This window comes from Rhinoderma darwinii, chromosome 4 (assembly GCF_050947455.1).
Source record: "Rhinoderma darwinii isolate aRhiDar2 chromosome 4, aRhiDar2.hap1, whole genome shotgun sequence".
Classification (NCBI taxonomy): domain Eukaryota; kingdom Metazoa; phylum Chordata; class Amphibia; order Anura; family Rhinodermatidae; genus Rhinoderma; species Rhinoderma darwinii.
This window is the reverse complement of record NC_134690.1, coordinates 95522652-95547317: the sequence shown is the minus strand read 5'-3', so window position 1 is coordinate 95547317 and position 24666 is coordinate 95522652. Positions and strand designations below refer to the sequence as shown.

General features: G+C 43.6%; 1 protein-coding gene across 7 annotated transcripts in view; it reads right to left on the bottom strand.

Annotated features, from left to right (window-relative positions):
- The window catches only part of SAP130 (Sin3A associated protein 130), a 49972-nt gene that overhangs the window by 944 nt on the left and 24362 nt on the right, over positions 1-24666 (bottom strand). For 6 of the 7 annotated variants that reach the window (XM_075861408.1, XM_075861409.1, XM_075861407.1 and 3 more), the window contains 12 exons: positions 22063-22167; positions 21441-21582; positions 18259-18380; positions 17123-17440; positions 16800-16977; positions 16602-16706; positions 15050-15130; positions 11839-12149; positions 4914-5165; positions 3838-3963; positions 2368-2471; positions 2163-2276 (listed from right to left, as the gene is read on the bottom strand). In XM_075861408.1, the coding sequence (XP_075717523.1) occupies positions 2163-2276; positions 2368-2471; positions 3838-3963; positions 4914-5165; positions 11839-12149; positions 15050-15130; positions 16602-16706; positions 16800-16977; positions 17123-17440; positions 18259-18380; positions 21441-21582; positions 22063-22167 (1958 nt within the window). The remainder of the gene's footprint in view (positions 1-2162; positions 2277-2367; positions 2472-3837; positions 3964-4913; positions 5166-11838; positions 12150-15049; positions 15131-16601; positions 16707-16799; positions 16978-17122; positions 17441-18258; positions 18381-21440; positions 21583-22062; positions 22168-24666) is intronic. The other variant, XM_075861410.1, reaches the window with a different exon arrangement.

Below are 24666 nucleotides of genomic sequence, written 5' to 3'. Positions count from 1 at the left end.
AAACTTCCCATCTATATGTTTTACCTTTCAAATACGGAACGCTATAAAACTAAACGCATAGATAAGCGGCAATAAAAAAATTCTTGTGAGTACAGCGCTAACTGCACCGTATTGCAAAAGACAGGGATGCAAATTACTGCAGTGATGTCTCTGAGATATACAAATGTATTAACCCCCTCACTGTCACATTAAAATTGAAAAAGGTAACTTTAAAAAAAATTTTTAGATATTGTATTTGTCTCATGTAAATAAAGCTGGTGCATAATTTGAGCCCCTTAAAGGGAGTGTTACCAGAATGTCCGCGTTAAACTAGTACCAGTGTATTGTAGAGGAGGAAGTAAGCAGAAAATGAAAATAAAAACGCTAGAAACAGGTTAGTCTCCATTGTATAGAACTCCGTTTTATTAAGTTTACGCTAATGAGCATTTAGCTGCAATGAGGGCGTTACCATTGCACCTAAATGCTCTTCCATCGCTCCCCAGTCCAACCCCACTCCCTGCCTTCTTACAGTGATTGACAGGGGCCAGGCAGCATAATTGGCACTTGGATGCCTGGCCCCGTACTATCTGTAGCGCGCGTGTCCCTGCTCTTCACTTGGCGCAAGTGCAGGACTATTTATCTGTTCGGCGTTCTAATCGGAGCTACTATGCAAGCGCTGAAGAGCAGGGACGCTGTGCATGCACAGTAGTGCAGATTAGAACGATCATCCGGTGCATGCGCTGAGTGAAGAGCAGGGGCATGCACGCAATACAGATCGTACGGGGCCAGGCATGAACGCGCCGATTATATCTGTAACGCGCGCACGTCCCTGCTCTTCACTGATTCATGAACGCGCCGATTACGCTGCCTGGCCACTGTCAATCACTGTAAGAAGAGAGGGAGGGGGGTTGAACTGGGGTGTGACGCAAGAGCATTTAGGTGCAATGGTAACTCCCTCATTGCACCTAAATGCTCATTAGCATAAACTTAATAAAACGTACTTCTCTACACAGGAGGAAGTAAGCAAAAAATGAAAACGCACGCTAGAAACAGGTTAGTCTCCTCTACAATCCACTGGTACTAGTTTAATACGGATATTCTGGTGACAGGCTCCCTTGAAGTGCATAATAACCCCTAGTGACGGAGTCTATTTTGACTTTAAAAGACATGTAAAAATTATCATCCCTCCCGCCATATTCTGGTGGGTATAACTTTACCAATCTCACTGTGTGAGGCCTAGGGTTTTGTTTTTTTTACCACATGCAAGTCTTAGGACGCCGACTCGGCGTCTTCTTCAATCCTCAAATTGTAAAGATAGGCAGCACGCCAAAACACGCTAAAACTATTTCACGAACCAAAGCTGCACTATTTTTACCCACGTGTGCAAAGTTTTAGCTCTCATACGGGGCCTTTACAAGGTTTTAAAATGGATTTTATACATTTCACATTAAACTCAAGGCTAGCGGTTTAACCCTGTATACGCCAATCTGCCACTAATACTAGCTACAGGCAGAAAGAGTTTATTTAAAGGGGTTTTCAAACAATTTGTGCAAACGGTTTAACTGGTAAGATTAGTCACTTGCTAATGTACGGTCTGTAGCGGATATGCCTCACATGTAGTCATATGACTATGCTCCCGGAGATTATCTCCTGATTTTGTGACATGGCACACATGGTTATCTCCCCTCTCCACCTTCCCTGTAGTACAGGAGTTCACACAACACAAGCCTCTAATCGCAAACTACTCCCGCACACAAGCCCTGGCAAAATAAAACCAGCGCTGCACAGAACATAATGAAAAGTAACTGCTTCTAAGCTATGGTGGCATCATCTGGTGACCATTTAGTCATATATAGGTACTTTTCGGTGTTTTTCTTCAGTTTGGAAAACCCCTTTAACTTTACTGAAAAAGGAGCAGGAATAGGCAGGGAAAGCTGCAACTTCTCAGTAGCTACTGCAGGGGGATATGTAAGTTGAAATGTTGGGCAAGGTTTTCCTCAAACACTTTGCCCAAGCTTTCAGTTCTATCAGCAGGTGCTGATAGGAGCGTGTGACATGAAGAGGTTACATCTGTCAGGCAGCTCTATAATCAGTAGGAGAAGATCTCATGACAAGCCCGTCCACATGCTCTATTAGAGCACATACTTTAGAAACAGTTGTGTATATATAAAAAAGGAATATACCTGTATAAGTTCATTGATCCTGTGCAAATCATCATCTGTGACCGTTTTCTTTTTAGGAATAAGACCTTCTTGTAGCACAGTTAAGCGATCAAACACATCTTGCTCTAGTTTAGTCTGAAAGAGAAATGTATATACAGGTACATAAGTATGATGAAGTAGAAGTAAAAAAACAAAAAACACATTATAAATCTTTAGAAACGCTCACCAATTGGAGAAGTTGAGCAGCACAGAGATGAGTCTTCCAGCCTTGCACACGACAAGCAATTCCCTTCTGGTTGGCAATCTCCTGTAACGTCAACTTCTTCTCTTCTGCAATGATACATCCCGTTCAATTTTGGGGTACAATTGTTGCTCTAGGATTCTAGCATACCAAGCTCAACTTTGCCTGACACAGATTCTCTTTTAGGGCATGCCCCCACGTGGCGGATTTCCTCCGCAACTGTCCGCATCAATGCCGCACCTAATCCGGGTTGCGGATTACGGCTGCGGATCTGCCCAAAATGTGCAGTAAATTGATGCGGACTAGCTGCTGCGGACTGCGGAAAAAGTGCTTCCCTTCTCTCTATCAGTGCAGGATAGAGAGAAGGGACAGCACTTTCCTTAGTGAAAGTAAACGACTTTCATACTTACCGGCCGTTGTCTTGGTGACGCGTCCAGCCCTACCTCCCTGGATGACGCGGCAGTCCATGTGACCGCTGCAGCCTGTGATTGGCTGCAGCCGTCACTTAGACTGAAACGTCATCCTGGGAAGCTGGACTGGAGACAGAAGCAGGGAGTTCTCGGTAAGTATGAACTTCTATTTTTTTACAGGTTGCTGTATATTGGGATCGGTAGTCACTGTCCAGGGTGCAGAAACAGTTACTTCCGATCGCTTAACTCTTTCAGCACCCTGGACAGTGACTATTTAGTGACGTCTCCTAGCAACGCTCCCGTAATTCCGGGAGCCCCATTGACTTTCTCAGTCTGGCTGTAGACCTAGAAATACATAGGTCCAGCCAGAATGAAGAAATGTCATGTTAAAAAAGCAAGACGCATCCGCAGCACACAACATGTGCATGACAGCTGCGGACTTCATTGCGGAATTTAGAATCTCCATTGAAGTCAATGGAGAAATTCCGCCATGAGTCCGCAACCAGTCCGCCACTGCTCCGCAACAGACAGAGCATGCTGCGGACACCAAATTCCGCTCCGCAGCCTATGCTCCGCAGCGGAATTTTACGCATCGTCTAAACGAACACTTCTAAATTTAAGTGGAAGTCAATGGAGAAACGGCTCCGCTGCGGATTAACGCTGCGGAGTGTCCGCAGCGGAATTCAAGTGAAATTCCGCCACGTGTGAACCCAGCCTTAAGGACATTAGGCAGGTATACTGTGATGGGAGGCTTAAACCACAAGTCGCAAATCTCGAAGGCAAGCGCACATATATATATTATATATATATATATATATATAGTGCATCCACAATTCATCAAGATAACAGTAAGACCTTACGTCTATTTGAAAACACCAACTGGTAGTTTTGAGTCTAGAGCTTAAGAAGTAGTTTCATACAAAATTTATTTACAAAATGACTGCAAAGCTCATATCTCAAAGCATCTGCATTCTTTACTATAACCAAGGAAGGATCTGCAAACTATGTTCCCACATCATAAAAGCTACATTCTCAAGTTACTTGCCTTTGACGCGTACATCAGTGTAACGCTGGAAATGGTGATATGCAGCTTTCCAAGGATTACGGTAATGGCGCAGAAGAGTAATGGGGGGACGAGGTTTAACAGGAACATAACGTACACCTTCTTCATCTGAAAACAATAGAAATACGTTTTTAAACACTAAAAAAAAGTATTGAAACATATAGCTCGGCATATACATAAGACTATAATGGGTGAAACGGAGACCAAAATAACATCCGTTTGGTCTATGTTGGTCATGGTTTACGTTGGGATACTGTTTTTTGAAAGTACTGAAAAGCGCAGTGTTCACTTTAAAAAAACAAACAAACAAAAAAACTTATACTTTTTTGGGTAAAAAACAGAAACGTATACCGACGTAGGAGGGTGCGCTAAACGTACACGCTGTAAAAAAACAGACAAACAGAAACCGGTACATGTTTGTATACGTTTTCAATGGTCCTCGTTTTTATAAAAAGACGTATACGCTCAGCGGATAGCACAAACGCAATATGAATGGGGCCTTAGATTGAAGATCGCACACCGCTTCCATGCTACACAGATATTCCCTTGCAAACTATATATTTATAAATACATACAAAATAATAAATAAGACCAGGTTGACATGTACTGGCTTCGTTCCACTCTGGCTGTAACAGTAGATTATATTGAAAAATCCTTTTCAGAATAAGGCCTAACGCACATGACCGTGTGCCCCGCCGGAGTCCCTTCCGTGATCCGTGGAAAGATAGGACATGTCGTCTCATTCCACGGAATCGGAGAGTCAGGTCCATTTTCACAGACCCGATTCACCCGCCAAAGTGAATGGGTCCATGAAGATTATCGGGTGCCACTTGGATGCAGTGGAGAACGGCCCGAGTGGCACTCAGTCGCGTGCAACTGGCCTAAAGAGCCTCACGATTTCTATGTATTTTTTTTTCAAGCTGTAAATAGAGAATTCCAGGAATTTTTGTAGCAACTACTCTGCACCTACTTCTTAGTAAACCAAAGCAGTTCTTGGAACATTTAGTCAGCAGGACATGACCTTCAGGACAACTTTATTATAAAATTCAATGCAATACCTATGTATTCCTTTGGTGGGGACTTGCGTTTCTCTGGGCGGGATGTTAGCGGTTTTACAGAGTGACATTTCTCCTCATCCGTACTATTAGTCTCCATCATATCCCCTTCCTCTGTAGATATAACATGTTGCTGTTTGCGAGGCTTTTTACGGGGGGAAGCTCCTGGTGGCAATTCACCAGCAGAAACAGAGATGTTATTGGCTAACAGAGCTAGTGGGGAAGAGATCGATCCTGAAGTCAGTGGAGGAACTGCTGGTAAAACAAAAAAAAAAAAGAAAAGTAGAAGTATTTAAATCATTTCATTATACGAACAATAAACAAACTTTCATATTAAGGCCGAGTCCACGCAGCGTTTTTTTTTTTTTTGACACGTTTGTCGCGGAAACCGCGCCAAAAAACGTCAGAAAATGCCTCCCACTGATTGCAGTGGGAGGTGAAGCAGTTTTTTCCCGCGAGTGGAAAAACAGTCTCACTGGCAAAAGAAGTGACATGCCCTATCTTCGGGCGTTTATGTCTCTGACCTCCCATTGACATCAATGGGAGGCAGAGAAAGCGCATTTTGCTTCGTTTTTGCCCATCGGCGCTCAATGGCCACGGGTGAAAAACACGGCAAACGGCGTGCAGGCAGATCAAAATCTGCCTTATAATTCCAAACGAAATTGAGGCAGAATTTTCTGCCTTCAAAAAAACTCTGAACATACCCTAAGAAGTAAGCATCAGGGCAGTACAGGTGGCAATGCCCTCAGGGTCCCAGTGAAATTAGGGGCCATCTGTGCTGCTTGCCATCCACTACCATAGACATATAAAAGTCTTTCTGCCAGCAGTCACCACTAGGGGAAGCTCAGGGTTACACAGATAGTATGGATTGAAATGTGTGAAGGAAAGCAGCAAATATGGAGTTCTAACACAGAAAAACTAAACTCCAACCCCTATCAAAATACATTATCCCATTAATCAGCAGATAACTTGAGACCTATTTAGATTAAAGTGTACCCGACTTTTCAGGAGATTTTCAGAATAAGCTGTCATGTGTGTGTAGATGAGGAATAACAATATGTCTGACCATTATATGACTTGTATTCTGCAATATTTAGCAGTTTTCTCCACAGCAGGCTCTCTCTCTAATTCTCAGTGGTCTTAAAGCTAGTGGGCAGAGTCTAACAGCTATTATGTCTTCTACACACAGGAGGAGGAGGAGAATGCTGCTCTCCTATCTCTATCACATATATATATACATATAGAAGCTGCAGCAGCATGGAGGACATTATACAGCAGTAATGAGCAGTATAGCTGAGAATCCTGCATTGGTCTGACATAGGAATCTTACAATCATGTTGGAGTGTCTCTGCTCCTACTTCCTCCCCCTGCTCACCCCTCCCCTCTCCATAAACTTAAATGCAGCATTTGTGGCCGAGTCACTCAGCTACCTCCTCCTGCTCTGCCCTCCCCCACCTCCATAGAAAGTTATAGCATGCAGTGAAGTGACACCCCCCACCACCTTCTGCAGCCATCAATTTTGCTCTGTACTCAGGGACGGACTTTGCTTGACAACAGGGGGAGGACAGCAGATTACAGGAATGGAATACTATTAGATTAGCATAAATTGTTTGAAAAGTTAGTGTCCATTTAAATCTTATTCTAGATACACAATTATCCCCTATACGGTCACTAGGAGGTGGACACAAAACCAAAAGTATAAGCTCCTCCTACACAGCATACACCCCTTCTGCAGACACGGAACTAACCAGTTTGAACATAGGCAGTAGGGCAACAAGGAGAAGCCAACAAGTTAACCCGTTAGTGACCGGCCCATCGTGTTTTTACGTCGGTCACTAACGAGCCTTATTCCGATGCCATAGACTTTTTACGTTGCGGCATCGGAATAAGTAAACGGAGCAGGGAGCGGTCAAATCTCCCTGCTCTCAGCTGCCAGAAAAGAAAAGTAGATCCGGAGTTTTTTGTATGTAAAATATAGCTTTTACTCGCTTCTCGGCCTTTTAAATAGGCGCCAGATAAGGAACTACAGACGTACCTGAGCGATTTCTTGCCACTGCAAGCACGCCTGCAGACACACAGCCTGTTTATTTTGCTCCAGCACTCCTGAGAATTTGGATCTAGCTGGATATGGCCCCTCTCCCCTGAAGAATCATGTGGCCGTGAGGAAACGCGTGGGGAGATTTTAACTACACTAAGAGAGTTCACAGAGGAGATCCTTTATACAGATAAGGAGAGTCTTTTCCTGATCCATCGGACAGCAAGCTCTCAAGGTTGTCAGAGAAAACGGATGACATCCATACGGGTAGGGGGGCACTGAGCCCCATATTCTTGTACCTGTTGGTCACTCATTGTTATTACCTGTTGGTCACTAATCTGAAAGGATCTCTAGACACGAAAATTGATGAACACTCTTTATTCATTATACACACACACACACACACACGCATGAACTGCTGTTAATGTCGTATCACCTCACGATACTGGATACAGGCTTTGAATGAGCATCAAAATTTCAGTACATTTTTTATATATTGTCTGTACAATTGTGTTTTTTCTAAAGTAATTTTTTAAGAGAAACAAGTAAAAGCTATATTTTACATACAAAAAACTCCGGATCTACTTTTCTTTTCTATTTATATTACGGAGAATTCATTAAAAAGAAGTCTGGATGGTGGACTTTATCTTTCATCATCATTCATTTCTCAGCTGCCAGAGGCAGCTGAGGGCGTCCCTGCTCTGCCGGGTGAGATCGATATAAGTATCGATCTCACCCGTTTAACCCCTCAGATGCGGTGCACAATAGCGTGCACCGCATCTGAGTGGTTTTGGAGAGAGGGAGGGAGCTCCCTCTCTCCCCGACCGACACCCGGCGATACGATCGCCGAGTGTCTGTCTCCCCAATGGCAGCCGGGGGCCTAATAAAGGCCCCCAGGTCTGCCTGGAGCGAATGCCTGCTAGATCATGCCGGAGGCATGACCTAGCAGATGCCTGTCCGTGTTAAACGGACAGGCAGTAATACACTGCAATACAAAAGTATTGCAGTGTATTATAAATGCGATCGCAGAATCGCATATTATAGTCCCCTAGTGGGACTAGTAAAAAAAGTGACAAAAAAGTTTAATAAAAGTTAGTAATAAAAAAAAAAAAAAAAAAGTGAAAAAAAAAAAAAAATTTAAAACCCAGCTTTTCCCCTTACAAAATGCTTTACTATTAAAAAAAACTAAATAAAGTTAAAAAGTTACACATATTTGGAATCGCCGCGTCCGTAACGACCCCGACTATAAATCTATTACATTATTTAACCCGCACGGTGAACGCCGTAAAAAATGTAATAAAAAAACTATGGAAAAATTGGTGTTTTCTGTGAATACTGACTTTAAAAAAAATGTGATAAAAAGTGATCAAAAAGTCGCATCTACTCCAAAATGGTACCAATAAAAACTACAAGTCTTCCCGCAAAAAAAAAAGCCCTCACACAACCGCATCGGCGAAAAAATAAAAACGTTACGGCTCTTCAAATATGGAGATACAAAAGCAAATAATTTTGAAAAAAAAGTGTTTTTACTGTGTAAAAGTAGTAAAACATACAAAAACTATACAAATTTGGTATCGTTGCAATCGTAACAACCCGCTGAATAAAGTTATTGTGTTATTTATATCACACGGTAAACGGCGTAGATTTAAGACGCGAAAAAGAGTGGCGAAATTTCAAGTTTTTTTCTATTTCCCCCCAAATAAAAGTTAAAAGTTAAATCAATAAATAATGTGTCCCCCAAAATGGTGCTATTAAAAAATACAACTTGTCCCGCAAAAAACAAGACCTTATACAGCTATGTCGACGCAAAAATAAAAAAAAGTTATAGCTCTTGGAATGCGACGATGGAAAAACGTAAAAAATGGCTTGGTCATTAAGGTCTAAAATAGGCTGGTCATTAAGGGGTTAAACAGTAAACCTCAAAAGAAACAAAAACAAACAAAAAAAATACAGTAAGAAACTAAAATGGGACAGAGCAAAAAGGCAAGAAGCCGCAATCCATTAAGGTCCAGTAGACGCCAGTAATGGATAAAAAAAATAAAATAAAAAAAACAATCATCTTTTCTTACTCATTTCATTGGGGGACACAGACAGCAGGACATCCAGAAGCAGTCCCGGATAAAAGAAAAAAAACGAAAAAAAAAACAAGGTAAAAACACAGTCTAATACACAGTGATTTGAAAACACTTATGACTGAGGGATGCATCTGAGGATTTAAAAAAAGTGTGCACCCAGTAAAACTTAGTAAATGTGTGGAGAGAAGACCAGATAGATGCCCAACACATCTGCAGAGCAAAGGCCCAATAGCGTACCGCCCAAAAATCACACATGTCAATACGCTGTGGAGGCCTCAAGAAACGGTAGGGAGTCGGTAAGGGGAAGTCACATGAAAAACCCCCTAAAGAATCTTGCACTCGTTGAAAAGCCAAAAAGTTTGCCAGAAAAAAAAAAAAAGTCCTATGATAAACAAGAGAGACTGTTTTCTGGCCTGCTACAAGGTTTTGACGACACCAAATCTCAGGACTGCGGCTTCAACAGCCATGCCCTCAAATGTACCGATCCTAAATGCTAGTACAAGACTTGACCCTGAGGAAAAAAAATAAAAAATTGTCCCCAAGCGGCAAAAGCGCTTCGTCCACGAGAACGATTAGGTCGGTGTACAATGCTTGCCGAGGCCAGTCTGGGGCCGCCAAGATTGTAACAATGCAATCCCTGCCTTGATTGGTCTGAGAATCCTGGTGAGAGGCAGGGGAGGAAAGCTGTACAGAAGACTGAGCCAGACACAGGGAACCAACAGAGCATCCAATGCGCAAACAAGAAGGTGTCGCATCCTTGCCACAAACTGGGAAAATTTAGGATTGAACCTGGGCGCCACGTCTGGGCTTCCCCACCTGGCACATGGTCCAAAACGTTGTCATGAAGAGACCATTCCCTCAGGGTCTAGACACACTCTGCTGAGGAAGTCGGCTATCCAATTGTCCATTCCCGAGATGCGGACTGCAGATAGAACTGGGATGTGACTCCCCACCCACAACAGGGTCCTGGCTGATTCTACGTAAGTGCCTGACCGACTGGTTCCAGACGGGAGGAACCACCAGTAGGGAGGTCCAGTATAGAAGGGACCAGATGATCACCTATAGCTCTAGAATGTTAATTGGAAGTGGGGTTACCACTGGTGACCATTCATCCTGCATGGTCACATGTTGGAATACTTCCCCCAACCCTGAAGACTGGCGGTCATTGTTAGGTCTGCCCATCTAAGCGGGAGGAAGGAACAACCCTGAAGGATGGTGCACAGAGCATCGCCATTGAGAACAAAATTAGATGGTCCCATGAGAACAAGAATTATCAGTTGAAGAGAACAGGTGTGGAACTGCGTGTATGGGATGGCTTTAATAGAAGAGACTAGGGAGCCCAGAACTCAAATACAAAAGTAGAGCGAAAAGGTAGTCCCCCCTGATGAGCTTGAATTTTCAGCTCTGTTAAAGGGAGGACAGATTATTCAGGGGAGAAAAACAAAAAAGACAAAAGATGTGTAGACAACCCAGCCCAGGAAGGTTACCTGCCTGGAGGGAGGGAGACAGGACATCTGGTAATTTATTACCAAGCCAAAATGAACAAGGGTGCTCAGTGTGATCTGAAGGCTGTCCAGGTTTGTGGAACGTGAAGGGGCTTTCACCAGGATGTTGCCCAGGTAAGTGCTCACCGAGATCTCCCTAGATTGGAAAAGTGCCATGACTGTGGCGAGGACCTTTGTGAGAACACAAGATTCAGTAGTCTGGCCAAAAGGGAAGAGCCACAAACGGATAGTGTTGGGACTGAACTCCAAACCTAAAGGAAGCACTGGTGAGCTGGACATATCGAAACAGGGAGGTGGACGCTCTTGATATCCACCAAGGAGAGGATTTCACCTTGCTCCAAAGAGGTGATTAGTCATCAAGTGGCTTTATGACCTTGACATGTCCGTTGAGACGCTTCTGGTCCAGGATGGGATAAACAGTCCTATCCATTTTGGGGACCACGAAAACAATGGAGCAGAAGCCGTGGAACCTCCACTCCCGACGTAAATGAACAACATTATCTCGGAAGAAACGAAAGTCCACCACGCGAAAGATGGCAGAAGCCTTGGCACGGGGAAAAATAATTTGGAAAAAAACAGCCATGGGGCAGAAGATGACATTAGATTTGTAGCCTGTAGAACTACATTGCAGACATAGACGATGTGCCTGTTGCAAAAGTCCCGAAAAAGGAGGGGCCTAATAAACAGACCATTCAGTCCACGAACCACAGGTCTCAGCACAACATGGGTCTCTCTTCCCTCTGTTTAATCTGTATAACAAGGAAGCAGTGCATTGCAAAACAAATTTGCGTGCGCGTGTGTGTGGTTGAGCACATTGCCTTCCTCGCAGAAGTACAACAGGGAGACTATGGTGTCCCGGTTCCCCAACCTAGAAAGAACATTTAAAAAAAAAAAAAAGTAACAGACAACCTGAAAAAGCATGGTGTTTGGCCTCCTACAGACACCAAACTAAGACTGGTTAGCTCAGTATCTGCAGGACGGGAAATAGGCTGTGCAGGAGGAGTTAGCATTTCTGCCTTAGTGTCCAGCACATACCTACGTTCTTCCGTATCCCTAATGACGCTAGCGGAAAATCATTCACCACCACATGCAAATTACAGTAAATTCTGACATATTTACATTGAAAAATCAAGTAAAGGTAGGCTCCAACCCCCTCAGTTTCAACCCCCTGTGCAGCTCACAATAAAATTGTCTCAGCTCAATTCTTTAGAAAGCTGGGAGACATGAGATAATGGGGCCCATAGGTTTATTGATGGCAGCCCTGAGTAAGTTTACTGGATCAGTAGAGGTTATAAAAAAGACATTTGGCATACCTGAAATTGGCCTTGCTATGTCCATTGGTTCCGCTTCTTCCTTCACTTTGGCCTCAGGAACAGCTGTTCCAGAAGGTGCGCTGCTCAGAAGAGGTGGAGGTGCTGATAATGTAAGGACAGCAGCTGGAGGGACGTGAATGCTACTGGGAATAGGTGCAGGAATAGGCTGAGATGGAGGGCTGGGTACAGCAGCTGCAGGATGATGGGAAGAAGGGAGGGATGCAGCTGCACTTGGCTGCTCACCACCTGTGCCTGGATCCCCAGTCACTCCTGGTGCCACAGAGATGTGAAGTTCAGCTTTAGGTTTAGCACTGCATGGTAAAAAAAATAAAAAGTGAAGAGTAAAACATACCGATTAATGACAGATACACAATATTTACAAAAAACCCCCACAAGTCTAATGGAGCCTGTAGCCCAACGAAGAAGCCATCGGTGAGGGCCTATTGGTCCAGAGATATTTTGCACCACCTCCCCTTATACCGCACCACAATGTCCAGTGCTCGTATTGAGGCAATACAAAAGTTCTTACATTTAAATGATAATTCCCAGTGCCCCCCCCCCCCCCCAGAATGACCCCAATTTCAGTATGCTATAAAATTAGACCTCTTATTTCCCATTCGGCCCAATCATTTTCATCGTCCTATACCCCTGGAAGAGAAATTGCCATTGACTAGGTGCATTTCAAAGGAAGGGTGAAGTTCAGGCAGTATTTGCCCAACAAACGTGCCAGGTATGGCATCAAGATATATAAGTTGTGTGAGTCTGAGTCGGGCTACACACATACTTTTAGAATATATGAGGGAAGGGACATATAGATCAGATTGAGCCCACAAACTGTCCACCCGTCCTGACCACAACTGGGAAGATTGTCTGGGACCTCCTGCACCCACTGTTTAATCAGGAGTACCACTTGTATATAGACAACTGGTACACAAGTGTACCCCTGTTCAAATGCCTCACGGAGCAAAAAACAGTGGCGTGTGGGACGATCCACAAAAACGACAGCTCCCAAAAACCCTTCTCAGCCAACCCCTGCAGAGTGGGGAGAGCAGGGGTTGGCTGAGAAGGTTTTTGGGAGCGGTCGTTTGGTTTTTGTGGATCGTCCCACACGCCACTGTTTTTTGCTCTGCCAGGCATTTGGACAGGGGTACACTTGTGTACCAGTTGTCTATATACAAGTGGTACCCCTGAATTTCAAGGACAAGAAGGATGTGTTGATGCTAACATCCATTCATGACGCCACCAGCTCCCTTCTGCCTGTGCGTGGTGCAACACCCACCACGTCACGGCCTGTCTGCATCCAGGCCTATAACAAATACATGGGGGAGTGGACCTTTCTGACCAGATGCTCAAGCCGTACAATGCCATGCGGAAATCAAAAACTTGGTACGAAAAATGGTGGTGTACTTTGTCCAATTAGCATTGTATAACTCCTTTGTAATATACAGGAGCACTGGTCAGGAGGGGACATACCTGGAGTACCCGGAGAAGGTGATCAAATCCCTTCTCTTTGGGAATGTGGCAGAGGTCTGAGAAAGTTCTACCTCTGCAAGTAGTGATGTCCCCAGGATAGTTCCAGGGCAGCACTTTCCTGGTGAAGTGCCGCCCACAGAAAAAAAAAAAAAGGCGCCCCCAGAAAAGGTGTTGTGTCTGTGCCAAAAGAGGCATAAGAGACACGACATACCAGTGTAACACCTGTCCCACCCACCCTGGACTATGTATAAAGGAGCGCTTCCGGATATATCACACCTCTCTGGAGTTCTAAATTAAATTTGTATCTGCCCCTTTTAATTAGAACTATCGTCCCTTTCATTTACAATTACAGCCCCTTACCATAACCATTTCACCATTTAAAAATTGAACAGAACCGCTTTACACAATCGAGGCATTCTTTCTACGATTGCATTCAGTTATTGTTCCCAACATTGTTACAGAAGTCCCCACAGATTTGCTGCACTTGTAGGTTGCTTTGCTTCCACCCTTCTGTCCAGTTCAGACCAAACAAGCTCAATGGGGTTTAAGTCTGGAGACTGTGCAGGCCATTCCATTCTTTGAAGCCTGCCGGCTTCTTCTGGTCCTCCTAGGTAGTTCTGACATAACCTAGAAGTATGTTTTGGATCATTGTCAGGCTCTAATATGAACCCCTGACCAAGTAGGCGTACACCAGAGGGTATTGCATGGCACATTACAATGTTGTGGAAGCCCTTTTTGTCCAGAGTGCCAGTAACCCCGTGCAAGTTCCCAACTGTGGATCCAGCAAAAGAGCTCCAGACCATCACGCTTCCTCCTCTATGTTGACCGTTGGTGTCACACACTCAGGAAGCATCCTTTCACATACTCGACAATGTACAAACCCCTACGTGACGTACCAAAGATGCCAAATTTTGATTCATGAGTCCATAAGACCTTCTTCCACTCTTCAGTAGTCCACTGGAGGTTCTGCTTGGCCCGGGCAAGTCTTTTTTTTTTTATCTTGCAATCTTAGCAGTGGCTTTCTTACGGATACTCAACCTTTCAGACCTGCAGATAGAAGTCTTCTCTTCACAGTTGAAATGGAAACTTGTTTATTTTGTTCTGCATTAAGCTGGGCTTGAAGACTTTGTGCTGTGAGGCGCCGATCATGCAAACTGTTAAGACTCAAAAACTTGTCATCTGATTTTGCAGTGGCCTTTGGTCTGCCAGACCTCTTCCTGTCACAGTTTCCAAGTGCCTTTTGATGGTATAGGAAACTGTACTGACTGCCACCTTGGCTTTCTTTGCAATTTTTCTGTAGGACAGACCAACACTTTTAAGGGTTATAAGCAGGGGCGGATTGGGAACTTAAAGTGGCCCCATGTTGTGGGTGGGTCCAAATTGGCAGCGGGTGGGGCTAACCCCAGTTCTCACAATCGGTGGTGGTCTCAGTGGTGGGACCCCCATCAATCAGACAATTTAGCTATGCTGTTGATAGGTGATTATCGAGGATTGTGGAAAACCCCTTTAATGATCTGATTTACCTAAAATGGGTGGGAATCTTGAGGCATTACTGAGCTAGTAAGCAGCAGCCAGCCGAGTGCATGGCTGAGAGGCACAGGCAAGGTGGCAACGCACCACTATAGTAGGTGGTCTTTGCCTACTACAGTGGTGTATTCTGCTCTGCCTCATGTTTTCAAGAATTCAAAATGATTTATTATGTTATGTCTCCACTGTTCCACACCTCAGTGGTCCTTACCATTGGGAACTTTCCTGCGAATGAGAGGCGCAATCTAACCGTGTCCCATCTAGGAGTACCGTTCTGCAGTGGCTTCTGTGACTGAAATATATGGGATGAAAATCAGTCATAAATAAGTTTGATCAGATAATAGTCCGTTTTTTTGGTAGGCAAAATGAAAATAAACCACATACACAGTAATACCAATTATGCGTAGTTCTTTTTTTTTTTTTTTCATAAAAAAGGCATTTGGTTAGGGAATTGAAGATGCCATCGTTTGATCCAGATGTATCGTGCCTGTCCGTGTAAAGCGGACAGGCATCCTATTAGGGAACTTAGACTAGAGCGCCGTAAAAATGAAGTGCTGTAGCCTAAGGCTGTTTAACCCTCGAGTGACCAGCCTGTTTTGACCTTAAGTGTCCCTCCAAAGTAGGGCTGGGCACTTATGACCTTAATCACATGTAACCTCGATTAAGATTAATGAACGATTATTAAAGCCACACCCCTTTTTAATACCACGCCCCCTATTTAGGGTAACTCGTCACTTATGTAGCCTTAGGGGTGGGGCTGATTATCAAACCCTAGTACAGAAATCATGTCAGCCAAAAAAACAGACACTCACAAATTGTCACTCACACAACTTAAATTTCCTAGCCGTGACTGCTCTTCTTAAATGCAAGTCGGCTCAGCTCCGGAGCCGGAAGATAATTAGGACGGCGGCGCCGCCGCACGCCAACATGTGTTCGGAGAGGGGGAGGCAGAAACAAGTATTGAGGGTGATCGCAGCGCTAGCTCCGCACAGAACGTCCAAATGTTGGCCTGGCCGCAGAGAAAACATACTTAAAATAAATGTAACTGCAGAGGAGGGGGGATGGGCGGCCAGGCAGCCCACCAGGAATCTTCATGGTAATTACAATGGCCAATACATCCCTGGTTATAACGGTCTCTTTTGTTAATTGCCTTTATCTTGCCATTATGACATCCATGTGCTCTGTCCTAAAGAGCAAAACTGTCCAAACCCTGCCCTAACAGGGTGTTGTAATGCAGTCTGTTCAAACACTGGTTATATAGAATCAGAGGTTTAAACAATCTCCAAAGGTTGAGACACCTGTAGGAATAGTTTCAACCCAATTTCAAACCAGAATTTGTTTTCTGTGCTGCAGAGCAGCGGTTCTTGTTGCCTTCCCTGTAAAAAGCCCTTTGGTTAAAATCAGAAATTCAGACTATTGTTGCGTTTAAGGTAAAAAATTATTATTTTTAATGTTTTTAACCTGCTTTTGAACCATTTCACCTTATTTGCTGTACTAGAACTGTGTTAATGTAAAAAAATAACTGGAAAAATTGAGGTGTTCTAAAACTTTTGACCGGTAGTGTATGTAAGTTTTTTCGGAATGTACGGATTCTTCTTGTGGAGATCCAGTTGGTAAGGGCTGGACATGGACTTACAAGGTAGCCACCTATAGGTAACACTAGAGAAAGTGTTCTTCCTTCTGGAAAGCTATTTTGCATGTAAATAAAGCTAAATCATTGCATAATAAGTAATATTTTAATATTTCACTAGAAACAAAGTTACCTAGCAGGTCGAGGGGTAGCGGAGGTGCTTCGCAATGAACTTTCATGGCGGGGGCTTACTGCATCTCCTGGATGAGGAGGAATAAGACTTTTCCGAACAGACAACCTGTTAGCGGAAAAAAAAAAAATCATATATGGCAATAATTGCATAATAATATATCCATATCGAGTGGAGAAGAGTAGAGACTTATTAACTTACCCATCAGTGGCAGGTTTCTTGCGCAAGATGCTAGGCCTTGGAGAGGAGCCCTGGGCCGGGGCACTGCCTATACCCGGACTTTGATTGTGACCCTGCAGGACTGAAGCACCTGCCGATGCTGTAGTGAACGCACTATTAAGGGGATTGGCAACTATTGTGGCCCCTTCTGCAAGAACGACTGCAATGACAGAAGAAAAAGGTAGGGGTAGGGGAATGAAAAGCAGGGTTACAATCCTTTGTATATATATAAAAAAAAAAAAAAAAAAAAAAAAAAAAAAAAAGGATAATTTAATCGGTCATTAGAAAAAAAAAAAAAACAATACCAGAAGGCTTTGAATCACTTGAAGCTTGCTGAGTGTTAACTGAAGAGGTCTGGACACCCTGAGTGGTGATTGACCCTGCAGGATGGATTCCTTGGCTGCTCATTGGAGGTGGCTGGATTCCCTGGGCACTTATCTGAGTAGCTTGCATGCCTTGGCTACTGAAAGATGCAGGCTGCATCACTTGCGCACTGACAGGAGCGGGTTGGATTCCTTGAATGTGACGCGTATGTGATGTATCAACATTTATCAGCTGCATTGGGTTCAAATGGACTGTGGAAGCCACAGACTGGGCTGTGAGGGTGGAATTTGGAGCTTGAGCTGAAACAAAAACGCATTTGCAAATATTACGCTTCCGATGATACCTCAGTTTTTGAAAAGTAAAACACAATTTAAAAATTAATATGAAAAACAAATAACCACACAAAAGAACTCCCTTACTAAATGGGTTCCCTTAAAGTCTATGTACACCTTTGACAGACCTTAAAAAAATAAAAAAAAACAACAAAAATCCCCACAACTATGTGGACCAGTGTGACTGGTCCAACTTTCTAAATACTTATTAAAAATTATTTTTATACTTTGAGATACTGCTGCTTCGTATCCTGTATACAGAGCAGCTGTATCGTGCACTAAGACCTGTATCGGTCAGGTCCGCGGGACTGAAGGGTTTAGTGTCAGCGGGTCCTGCGTGTCGGACAGGCAGGATCGAGTTTCTATTTATCACATCTAGGTTCATGACTTAGATATGATTGACATGCAGGATTCACCTGTAATCTGAGACACGCAAAACACCATCACTAAAGCAGTCGGTCCAGCGGACCTGACGGATACAGGTTTCAGTGCGAGATACAGCAGCTCTGCATACAGAATACAAAGCAGCTGTATATAAAAAAGTAAATTTTTAATAAAAAAGTATTTTTAAAGTTGCACTGATCGAGATTTTTATAAAAAAATAAAATAAAATGGTGTACATAGCCTCTAACCAAAGAGGTTTAGGACATAACCACAGGGTTTTGCATATGCCATAAAAGTCTTTAGGTCAGACTAGTAGAACTCTTACAGAGACAGTAGTAGTCCACGGTTCAACTAAAGTGTCAGAAAGGGATGAGGGAAGAAGTGTTTTCCCACATACTGACCTGGGTACTGACGAATAGTGGATACAGAACTGGTTATAGGTGTGTAGGTGTGAGCAGTCAACGGATAAGCAGATTGGGAATATGCAGGTAAATAATATTGTAACTGCACTGGTACAGATGGCCTGTGGACGTAAAACAAATGGGAGGTAAAGAACATTTCTAAGACACATTCATACATTTTCAATTGTTAAAAGGGTATGTAATTGTAAAAGGGTATTGTACACATTTTATTCATTTTTGGTTGTGTTTGGCGACTATCCACATAAAAAAAAAAAAAATAGAATCTTGTATTATTACAGATTTCACACTGGCCATTAGAGCAGTCGCAAAAAGCTGATATTTCTCCTGTTCTCTGTAGCGAAGGCTTCGTTCACATCAGCGTTAGGGTCCCTGACGGACACAAACGGAAAGCAAAAGTTTTCCGTTTCCATCACCATTGATTTCAATGGTGCCGGATCCGGTGCCAATGGTTTCCGTTGGTCTCCGTTGGGCAAGGGTTCCGTCGTTTTGACGGAATAGCGTAGTCTACTACGCTATTGATTCCGTCAAAACAACAGAAACCCTTGCACAACTGAGACAAACAGAAACCATTGGCACCGGATCCGGCACCATTGAAATCAATGGTGATGGAAACCTTCGGTTTCCGTTTGTGTCTGTCAGGGTCCCTTTCCCACGGAAAGTTCAGAAGGAACGGGACCCTAGCGTAGATGTGAACGAAGCATTACTTGCCAACTTCGCTGCATATACAGGATGAGGAGGGTCGGTAGATTAAGGACAGCTTTGTTGTATTACTGGAAGACTAGATAAGGTAGGTTAGGATAGCAACACTATATACACAGAAAAGTGTCAGTATACATCTACTCCGGACTTTGGGGAAGGGGCTGTACTCAACCACTTCCTGGAGATAGAAATTTCATGCATTTTTACTATCAATTGACACCCATTCATTCCAGATTCAAAATCCCATGCATTCAAACTGCCGCCTGTAGAGAGGTGCGACAAAAAGGCATCAGAACATGCGAAATTCTGTACTCTATAAAACTCTGGAAAGGCATGATGAGAAGACCAAATGCGGCCTTACACACTTAAGAGCCAAAGCGCTGTTTGTACCACCCATGAAGCTAGCTTATCACTAGTCGAAAAGGCGGCTCTTTGCCCTTAGACTTGTGTGTCTCACCAATGTCCGAATCCATCCGGACACGGTGGTTTCGGAAGCAGACATGCCTTGCCTGTGGCCCTCAGGAACAACGTAAACGTGAGTAAGAGCAGCAGAACTAAGCAGTCTGTGCCAGATAGATATGTAATGCAGAGCAGCAAGCCACAGTCTAAAAAAAAAAACTGTACAAGCAGGGTCTCATAAGGGGGGGGGGGGGGGACCTCATTGAGGGAGGAAGTAATTTCCAATGGACTGAGACAAGGAGGTCTTTGGACCTCCTGTTAAGTCACAGTACTAGACTAACAACCCCCCCAAAAGGAGCCTCCTAGAACAGGGGGGTGGGGTATAAGGGGTAGGTGACCAGCGGTGAAAGAAGCTTAGATAAAAACAACCACTTCTTGACAGTCTACTGGAAAGGAAAATACGGTTCGGTTTAGTTAAATCGCCTATCCGGGAAGGCCCATTATTTTAAAAGGACTTCCTCTGGAAGAATTTTGGGGACAAACCCAGTCTCCGAAAGGAGATACCTTTCTGAGAGGAGGGAGAAGCTCTATCTTGAACATTGAGTGTCTCCTTGACCGCCGCTATAAAGCAGTCTGAAAGTGTTTGAAGAGCTGCACCACATCTACAAACCTTGCAATCAAGCAGATACGCTTTCCTTAAAAATCAGATCCCAGTCCTCTGGGTGGAAGGGAGGCGGATGAGGTTGGGGAAACAAAAGTTTAATAGGACCGGCAGTTCTTGCTCCTTTACACGTCTGCTGAATACTAGACCCATGAACGAAAAATCCTCACATGTGAGGGCCCGGCCTGGGTTTGCAGCAAATGTTTCCCCCAACTATGGGTTTAGATGCCTTGGGGAAGTTTCATAATAATAATGTAAGCAAAGAGCATGACCACAGCGGTTCGGTACCCAAGGGGCACTGTGGGAATTTCTTCACGGACAAGCTGTCTAGGCCTCAAACAGTCCAAAAGGTAGTTGAAAAAAAGGAAATCACTCCTTCCTGAAGGCGCTCCTGCACGGTCTTTGATAGTCAGCTACGTTCCCAATGAAGAACGGGCCTCAGTGAATAAAGTATAAAATGGCTTTATTGGATAAAAAAAAAACAAAATAAAACGATGTGTACTTTGAAACAGCATGTATCTCTACAGTTTAATATGGAAGCTACGTGTTTCGACCTAGCACTTAGGTCATCATCAGGCTTATGAAAAAACAGAGAGAATTCTTTAACCCCTTACCGACATTTGATGAATCCATACGCCAAAGTCGGGTAGGGGAAGTATGGAACGGGCTCACGGAGTCGAACTGCTCCATACGATGCTGGTGTCGGCTGTTACAGCCGACACTTCAGAGTAACTAACGGCATCGCGCTCGAGCGTGATCCAGCTCGTTTAACTCAATAGCGACTGCAGCATTTAAATAGTTAGAAAGAGGGGGGCGACCCCCTCTAACAGCTCAACGTGCACCCCGCAACGCAATCGCGGGGGGGTGATGGTTGCTATGGCTGCCTGGGGGCCTAATGAAGGCCCCCAGGTCCGCCATCTTTGTGCACCTATTAAGCCCTGCTTCCGGCAGGGCTTAATAGTTGCCTGTCAGAATAACGATATACTGCAATACATTAGTATTGCAGTATATCGTGCAAGCGATCTAACGATCGCTGGTTGAAGTCCCCTAGGGGGACTAATGTAAAAAGTAAAGAGGAGTTGACATTTTTATTTATTTTTTTAACATTAAAAAAAACCCCTTTTCTTATTTTCCCCCTAGAGCATAGTAAAAAAACAGTAGTATAGAGCAGGCGAAGGGGATATATATTAATTCAAAGGTTTAGCATGCAAATGAAAGTGTGGCATGCAGAAACAGGTGTGGCCTAAATCATTCATTAATCGTAATTTAGGTCAAACACTCAGCCCTACCTTTGAGTAGATTATAAGCATATAGGACAAGATCACTTCATCAGCTGTGAGCTAAAGCGAAGGAGCAGAAATATAGTACCACTGCTCTACATACAAATGCTGCGAGAACTCACCTATTTTCACTCCTAGCCTCCATTGTCATGGGATTGGGTGAGGCTCTGTGACCAGGAATAGGTATCAGATTGCCTCTCTCAGGTGTATACTCGGACTGTATCCGAGGTGAAGTGTGAGAGATTTGCTGTGGGACAACCTTAGCTAAAAGACAAAATAAAAGCAAAATAAATAAATCCTAATTTAAGTAAATAATTCAAGTCCGAGAATGGTCATGGAAGAAAAAGTACAGTAGTTGCATGAAATACACACTTCAGATAAACATAAGGCCACTTTCAGGAATTTGCATTCCTTTTGTGGATACTTTATATGCTGGATCCTTATGCTCTAAATAATCTTTATGCACAGACAATCCCACGCCTATAGTGGAGGTCGATTTCTACCTGTATCATCCACTAGTTCTCTCAGTAGAGGAGCAGTGAGGGGGGGGGGGGGGCGCGTCTCAGTGAACATCAGGGTGCAGAGACGACAAAAGGGATGGCAACGAATTTGAAGAGAAATTATGTTAAAATGAGTTTTTACACTATTTTGTACCCACAGCAAACAATTTTGGGGGGTTGGAAACACCCTTCAATTGTATGGTTGTAGATTACAAAGTGCCGATAGGAAAACAAATTAACTTACCCACAGGAATGTTGGAAGTAGTCACTGCTGTAGCATGGGAAGAGTGAGTTGGCATTGTCATGGTAACAATGGAGCTTGTACAAACTTGTGTGTGGGGAGTAGACCCTGTGCCAACAATGAAGCAAAAGAAAAGTCTAATTCAAATCGCTATCCATGCTGCATATTGGAGTTTGAAAAAAAAAAAAAAATTTTTTTTTGTTTCCGCTGGACCTATTGGACTAAGTCGAAGATTCGGTGGGCTACTGCGATGATCTTAGTTTTTTTTAATTCAAATAAAATGGTTAACGAGGGTTGTGTGTGAGTTTTATTTCAATACAAATATTTTCTTAGGTCTGTTTTTTGTAATACTTTATTAGCGCCTTGATAATGGCAGGTGTGTGTTTGCTCATTACTAAGGCGGGGCTCAGTGTTAGCCAGTAAAAAGGCTAGCACTAACCCCTATTATTACCCCTGTACCCACCGCCACCAAGAGCCGGGTACGATCCAGTACCCGAACATCTGTAGTGATGGTTGGGCACTGGGGCGGCTGCAGGCTGGTATTATGGAGGCTGGGAAGGGCCAAAAACCGTGGCACTTCCCACCCTGGTAATGCTAGCCTGCTGCTATGTTGTATCTGGCAGATTATAAAAATAGGGGGGGAACCCACATAGTTTAAAAAATTTTTAATAAAAATAGTTGCAGGGTCCCCCCATTTTTCATAACCAACCAGCTACAACATAGCAGCAGCAGACTGGCATTACAAGGATGGGAAGGGCCATGGTTTTTGGCCCTTCCCAGCTTCATAATACCAAAATGCGGCCACCCCAGTACCTGTTCGTCACTACAGATGGTCGGGTACTGGATTGTATCAGGTTCCTCCCAGCACCCCTGGTGGCAGTGGGTATCGGGGTAATAATGGGAGTGTGGGGGGGGGGGGGGGGGGTTAGTGCGATCCTTTTTACTGGCTAGCACTAAGCCCCGCCTTAGTAATGGACGTCGTCAAACAGACAACTGCCATTATCAAGGCGCAAAAAAAAACAGAGCTAAGAATATTTTTATTGAAATAAACCCTCCCCCCCAACCCACCATCCTTATTAACCATTTTATTTATAGAAACACCACAAAACCGTAGATCATCGCAGTGGTCCACCGAAACTACGACGTAGACCAATTAGTCCAGCGGAACCGGCAAAACAAAAAAAAAAAAAAGTTCGGTTTCAAGCACACTTCAGTGTGCTATCAGTTTTTTGTTTTTTTTTTAACGGATGGCACACTGACCCATTCATTTCTATGGGGCCATGCACACTTCCGTTTTGTTATTTTACGGAACAGTGTAGCCAATCTGACAAAAATCTAACAGGTCCTATTCCTGTCCGATTTTTGCGGAACAGTCTTGCCCATTCCATTCATTTGGTCCGTTGAAACAACGGACTGCACACAGAAGCTATCCGTGTGCGGTCCATGTTTCACGGATCTGTGATTTGCGGCCGTATGACCAGCAACAGATGTGTGCATGAGGCCTTAGTAATATGAAAAATAAAAATACTTATACTCACCTACAGACTTCGGTCTTCTCTCTGCACCGCAATGTAAAGTAGGAGCCAATGAAAAATAACTCCCTTAGGGCACGTTCACACGGCGATAAGAAAAAATGATGTGTGAACGTGTCAAATACACTAGAGTTTCTTGTGAAGCGGTTTCTAAACTACATGGATTTTGGTGCATTTTTTGTGTACGGTTTTTTGGCGCCTAGCTAGGACTCTCACTGACTGGGAACATTTGGCGCATTTAACGCACCCAAAAAATTGATCCAATGCTTTTTTGTGAAACGCGCTTTTTAAAAACGCTTTGCGTTTTAAAGTGTGTAGTATGTTCTAACGGCTCGCTTTCCCATTGATGTAAACGGGAAGCTCAACCAAGCGTTCTGAGGTTTTTTTTCGTGTATTCTTACACATTTTGTGTGCACATTTTGCTTTTTTTTGGTGCATAATTATGACTCCCATTGATTATGGGAACACTTGGCGCGTTTTACGTGCCAAAGAATTGACTAAACACTTCATTATTTGTGCAAAACGGTTTTTAAAAATGCTTGCATAAAAAAAGCATGTTTATGTACTAACTGTGCTCTTTCCCATTTATGTAAATGAAAAGCTTAAATCGAGCGTTTTGACACCAAACGACGGATCAAATATACGACGTGTGAACCGGTCAACTGAAAAGTCATTCACCACAGGGCCTTCCCTCTTGACTTTCGTCATTCTTAGCCTTTTGGTGTGTTCTTTAACTTCTGCCAGCTGCCATTGTAAACTCTTCAAAAATGGACCTGGACATGGCTTAGCAATTTGAAGACACCTCTTCCTGGCTTGTAGCCAAAAATAGGAGGGTGAATCCCACATTTACAGCAGCTTTGAGTCAGGTTGCTTTGCCTGATTCACCTTGCTGTAATTCTTGGAAGTGCTCCCTCTGGTGGCCAACATAGGATAACATGTCAAATTATTATTTAAATTTTTAATACTTCGCAACTTGTGGAAGGAAATTAAAAAAAAAAAAAAAAAAGTTTAATTTGCGACACATTCCCTTTTAAGAGACGCTCAGTTTTTTTGTTTTTACTATTGTGGCCCCAGT